This window comes from Sinocyclocheilus anshuiensis, unplaced genomic scaffold (assembly GCF_001515605.1).
Source record: "Sinocyclocheilus anshuiensis isolate Anshui unplaced genomic scaffold, SAMN03320099.WGS_v1.1 scaffold3406, whole genome shotgun sequence".
In the NCBI taxonomy this organism is placed as follows: Eukaryota; Metazoa; Chordata; class Actinopteri; order Cypriniformes; family Cyprinidae; genus Sinocyclocheilus; species Sinocyclocheilus anshuiensis.
This window is the reverse complement of record NW_015541310.1, coordinates 30,268-36,285: the sequence shown is the minus strand read 5'-3', so window position 1 is coordinate 36,285 and position 6,018 is coordinate 30,268. Positions and strand designations below refer to the sequence as shown.

The following is a 6,018-nucleotide window of genomic DNA, read 5'->3' as shown; positions in this document are numbered from 1 at the left end:
TGATAGGGGGGGGGGGGGGGGAAGAGAGTTATGTTATTCTGTAAACGGCACAACATCACTTAGTTTATGCATTTGTCTCTTGCCTTAGGATCTGACATATGATAAATGCTTCTGGAATGATTTCTTTGTGATTATGTAATGTAGTTATACACTGGTCAGTCCTATGGAAATATAAAACAGAACTCAAATACTGAATAATAAAATATATAGAAAGATACAGTGAGGAATGTGGCAGGATATTTTAAAATATATGTAATTAAATGTAAAAATACATATCACATTTAAATGCATGCACCAAATTTTTTGTTTTAAATCTCCAATTTGGCCTGGATATTTAGCATTGATGTTCGAAATTCACAACATATGTTTCCCTATTAGTAGGGGAGCAATAAAATACAAGTCTCATTATGACTGCCACCAGGCCAGATCTACAGTCCTACACCATGGGGAATTATATGATTATTAAGACTTAACCTTTGAACTGTGAAATGACAGGCCGGGTCATGTTTCTCTGTGATGGTGACATCAATCAAATGGATTCATTTGATAAACATGCACGCCTTCTTATACGTTCAAGAGTCTATTAAATCCATCTAATCCAGGAATTACTGAAGAGCGAGAGGATGACAGTGGATTATTCCACTGGATTTGGACCGATTACCACACGTCTGCTGTGCACAAATTAGTCCAGTTGGATGTGGTATTTAAAATTTAGGGTTTTAACTGAATAGGTTTTATTCATGACATGCCTGAAAAACCAATGAGTTTCAAAGGCTCAGAGCTGCACATTTTCACTTTTTTGTCCCCCACTTTAAATGGAAGATATTTCAAATTTAGAGGCTCTTTTCAATGGTGCATTTCCCACAACAGGACTGTAGCAGATGTGGGGTTTGTTACAAACAGTACGACGGACTGAAAAAAAAAAAAAGCTTGGTCAGTTTTAATATGTTTAGAAACATGCACGCCTCTGTCCTCTTGCCCATGCATTGCCCCTATAGCTAGAAATAAAACGAAGCCTCCCTTGAAGGCAAGAAGAGCAGGATCCAATTTTGTCTGATATCCAAATGCAGACAGAAAGGGTCGTTTTATCATGCTACTATTTGTCGTGACGATGCGTTTTTCAAAAGCAGAGCAGTGTCATATAAAGTGACAGTCCTGCCACAAGTACTTCAGCTGATCTTTTCAATGAGCCTTCCATGCATGATCCGAGGCAACCTCCGCCTATTTCCAGAAATTAAGCTCAAACTTGACGTGCAGCTAACTTTATTCTAAAGACAAATGTCAGAGAGTCTCATCATATTTTCCCCCCTCTTCTTCTTCTATATTTGGAGCTTATTTATTGCTTAGGAGCTCGGGCTCCTGCAGTCAGACGAGAGAGGAGCAGAGAGCTAGAGCACACACACACTCTGGGGAGGCTTTTCGTAGGGAGTTTTGTTTGCTCGCTTTGAATTGACTTTTCACTGGACTTTCACATCGCATCAAAAATACACCGAACTGGTATGCGCTTTTCATATTCTTCTGAGCTTTGCGGGTCCTGCTTTGCTTTAATATGTAGTTATTTCACACATTGCTGTTATGATGGAAAGCATCACTGTCGTATGCTTGGACTCTTTCAGACTGGCTGTTGCACTTGAATGCCGACGGGTGCTTATTTATTAGGGATTTGATTGTCTGGTGTGAACGAGAGTTTCCAAACACTGGTGCACGGTCTTGCGGAAAGCTGTTCTCTTGAGGACAGTTTGATTATGAAATTTCAGTTCACTTGAATGGAGATGTTCATTTCATCAGTCGGTTGTGTGCGTCGATTGATTCCAGCCTAGCGCATGACATTCAAATGTTGATTTACAGGGCACAACGACTTGTGTAACAGCTTTCAAAACTGTTGGTTTAACAAATGCAAAACTTGGTTTGGATTATTAACGATGGTCAGATAAAGTTGATTATTAATTGAAAAAATAATGATAAATTTTCCTTTGTTGGTCACACAAAATATATCACATGACTGAATCACCAGGGAATTTTTAAAGGTCAGATCAGATAGCTTAACAAATGCACATTTTTACTTTTTCCATTGTATATTTAAGATATTTAAAATTTAGAGGCTCTTTATTATTCATTTAAAAAATGCAAGTTTCCTTTGTTTGTCACACTTACTTGTCTAAGCAGCAAAATGTATTTAATGAGCAATTATTTAGTTGTTATTTCACTGTTGTTGATTTATTATATAACATGGACATTGTGATGTAAAAATACACTTTTTCAGTCTCATCTGACTTGGTTTGTCAGTAACGCTGATCAAAGAAAAGCTCCAAGAAGTGGAGCTTTATTCTGGACAATGGGACACCTATTGAGGGAATGTTTTCGAGTGGAAAGACGAGCCAATTTGTTATGTCTCCATGTGCCACAGGTCACAGTGGCGTCAACCAGCTCGGCGGGGTGTTTGTGAACGGCAGACCGTTACCGGACTCCACCAGACAGAAGATCGTCGAACTCGCTCACAGCGGAGCGCGACCCTGCGACATCTCCAGGATTTTGCAGGTGACCGTGAAGCCCATTTGTACATCCACAAACTTCATAGGTGCTAGTGGAATAATAACACTTAGTTACAAGTCAAAATCACGGTCACTTTCAATCAAGTAGTGCAGCTAAATAAAATGGATCACACATTATGCATTCAAAGAATGTGCTATTCAGTTGTATTGCGCAGCAAACAAACAAACACTAACGTAAAGTGTGACCCGAAACGTAATGAAATCATCCTAGCAATTTTAAGGCATATTTTCTGTGTTCATAGACCCATGATGATGCAAAAGTCCAACTGGACAATAAGAACGTAAGCGTATAACCGTTTGAAGTACATTACATTATTTCAATTTAGTTTTAAATAATGTATGTGAATTGTGTATATTGCTGTCCATTCAGGTGTCCAATGGGTGTGTGAGCAAGATTTTGGGGAGATATTATGAGACCGGCTCCATCCGACCACGAGCCATCGGAGGCAGCAAACCGAGGGTAGCGACGCCTGAAGTGGTCAGCAAAATAGCGCAGTACAAGAGGGAGTGTCCCTCGATCTTTGCCTGGGAAATTCGGGACAGGCTGCTGTCTGACGGGGTGTGCACCAGCGATAACATACCGAGCGTAAGAGCAAATAACGCTTCATTTGCAAACGTCACTCTGCACTTCTTACGTCAATAAAAAACTTGTGCTTGCAATTTAGATAAATAGATACACTTTTACATTTATCCATATTGAAAGAATATACCGGATTATAAATACAAATAACATTCACGAAGAGAGCTACAGTGAAATAATATGCTGCTTTAAGGCTGAAACACACAGCACTTGAGTGACGGTCTGCTTTATACCTTTCAGGTGTCGTCGATAAATCGAGTCCTACGCAACCTGGCTAGCGAAAAGCAACAGATGGGTGCAGATGGCATGTACGACAAGCTGAGAATGCTCAACGGGCAGACCGGCACATGGGGGACTCGCCCGGGATGGTACCCTGGTATGTCCGTGCCAGGACAACCAAATCAAGGTGAGACAGTCTAAAAGCAATAAGAGCATCACTGTCAGCAGCTGAGTTGGAATAACAATAACACATAAACAACAAAAAGGAACAGCAACAACAAAGCAAGTGCATCAAAAATAAATAAATAAATAATAAATAAAAACGGCAAAAAATAAACAACAAATAAAAAAAATAATTAATTAAGAATAAATAAATAAATTAATGATTATTAATATACATTTTAATATTCTAAATAGTTTTGATAACAACAACAACAATAACAGCATCAGTATTTATCATACAAATATTAATTATTTGTATTTTTTTTACTATCCCATATTCTACTATAATATTTATACTGAATTTTTATGGCAATATTCAATATAATAAATTGTAATATATATTAAACTATTATTACTAATTAAAAATTGAAAAATGAAAGTATAATGTATATTAAACTTATTACTAATAGTTTAATAACATATATACAGTATATCTATATATGTGACCCTGGACCACAAAACCAGTTATAAGGGTCAATTTAATTTAGTCATAAGTGTCATTTTTTTTAAATTGAGATTTATACATAATCTGAAAGCTGAATAAATATGCTTTCCATTGATGTATGGTTTGTTAGGATAGGATAATATTTGGCCAAGATACAATAATTTTAAGATCTGGAATCTGAGGGTGCAAAAAAAATCTAAATATTGAGAAAATCGCCTTTAAAGTTGTCCAAATGAAGTTCTTAGCAATGCATATTACTAATCAAAAATTAAGTTTTGATATATTTACGGTAGGAAATTTACAAAATATTTTCATGGAACATGATCTTTACTTAATATCCTAATGATTTTTGGCATAAAAGAAAAATCAATAATTTTGACCCATACAATGTATTTTTGGCTATTGCTACAAATATACCCCAGCGACTGGTTTTGTGATCCAGGTTCACATATAGTGTATAATGATGTTTATATTATACATTATTATTAATTTAGCATAATAGTATTTTAAGTAACACTTTACAATAAGCTTTCATTTAACAACAGTTAACTACATTAGTTAACATGAACTAACAATGAAAAATACTTCTAAAGCACTTATTAATCTTATTTAATGTTAATTTCAACATTTCCTCATACTTTATTAAAATCAAAAGTTGTATCTGTTAATATTATTTAATGGACCTGTGCTGACACGAACTAACAACAAACAGTCGTATTTTTTAAATAACGGTAAAACAGATGAATAATTACTGTAAGAAATGTACTGCTCATTGTTAGTTAATGCATTTACTAACATTAACTAAATGGAACCTTATTGTAAAGTGTTACTGTATTTTTTTTTTCTACTGAAAAAGTGTTTGAAATATGTGAAATGTTAAAAAATACATTTGCAGTCATTAGGTCTATAAGTCAATCCATCTGGAGACACATTAGATTAATATACAAAATGTAGAACAGCGTGCCACTGGCAAACGTAAATGGGAAAAGGCCACTCGTTAATTGAGGAGTTAGTGCTAATTAATCGCTCATTGCAATACGGCTTCTGTCTGGCTCTTGGATCTGCGTGACTAGGAACAGAGTTTTCGGCGGAGGTGTCCATGCGCTACCACCTGCCCCCTTCCCCTGCCACTGCCCTCCACATCATTTACGCCCCATGGGGAGTGAGAGAAAAGCACTGCGTGTCCCGGGACAAAAGATGTTTCTGTCACATGCAAGAATTTGTGACAGGCACAGCTCTGTCTCTCTGTAATTGCTCATTAGAGGTTGCTTTTCTTTGAGGGAGCGAGAGAACATGTACAGACTTTTGGTTAGAGGAGACAATGAAAAAAAGTTTAGCTGATGAATAGTTAGTTTCTAATCAGGTTGATGTATCCGAATCCTGCGTGTGGATGTTCACAGTATCACAAACACTATCTTAGAACATTAATATTTAACAAGAAAAATGCAAATGATCACTTACTAAATGCAAATAATTCACCCCTAAAGTTAAATTACTCACCCTTATGTCATTCCAAATGAGACTTTTAAAGACCTAATCATTTTAAAGACCTATCATACAGGTTCAAAAGACTTTGAATATAGTGTGTAATACTGTATTGACAATTGTTATTGTGCTTTTATATTATAATTATATTATTGTGCTGTTATTGTAAATTTATGCTATTGAGCTTAATGACTCCAACTCTGAACAACAAACCAAAAAAAAAAAAAGATAAAAAAATGAATGAATCAATTAAAAAAATAACAGCATACAGGTTTTTATATAGTTAACTAAAACTGAAACCATTGAACACATTTTTGTTACTTGAAATAAAAGTTAACTGAAATAAAATATTATAAACAAACACAAACTACTAAAAATGACAAAAACACATTTTTGTTACTTGAAATAAAATAAAAGTTAACTGAAATAAAATCAAATATTATAAACAGACACACACACACACACACACACACACACACACACACACACACACACACACACACACACAAACACAC

The 6,018-nt window shown here is 35.5% G+C and overlaps 1 protein-coding gene across 3 annotated transcripts in view; it reads left to right on the top strand.

Moving 5' to 3' along the window:
• LOC107690791 (paired box protein Pax-6-like) overlaps nucleotides 1-6,018 on the top strand; it is a 21,672-nt gene that overhangs the window by 7,159 nt on the left and 8,495 nt on the right. For 2 of the 3 annotated variants that reach the window (XM_016489207.1, XM_016489209.1), the window contains 4 exons: nucleotides 2,408-2,538; nucleotides 2,795-2,833; nucleotides 2,923-3,138; nucleotides 3,373-3,538. In XM_016489207.1, coding sequence (XP_016344693.1) covers nucleotides 2,408-2,538; nucleotides 2,795-2,833; nucleotides 2,923-3,138; nucleotides 3,373-3,538 — 552 coding nt within the window. The remainder of the gene's footprint in view (nucleotides 1-2,407; nucleotides 2,539-2,794; nucleotides 2,834-2,922; nucleotides 3,139-3,372; nucleotides 3,539-6,018) is intronic. The other variant, XM_016489208.1, reaches the window with a different exon arrangement.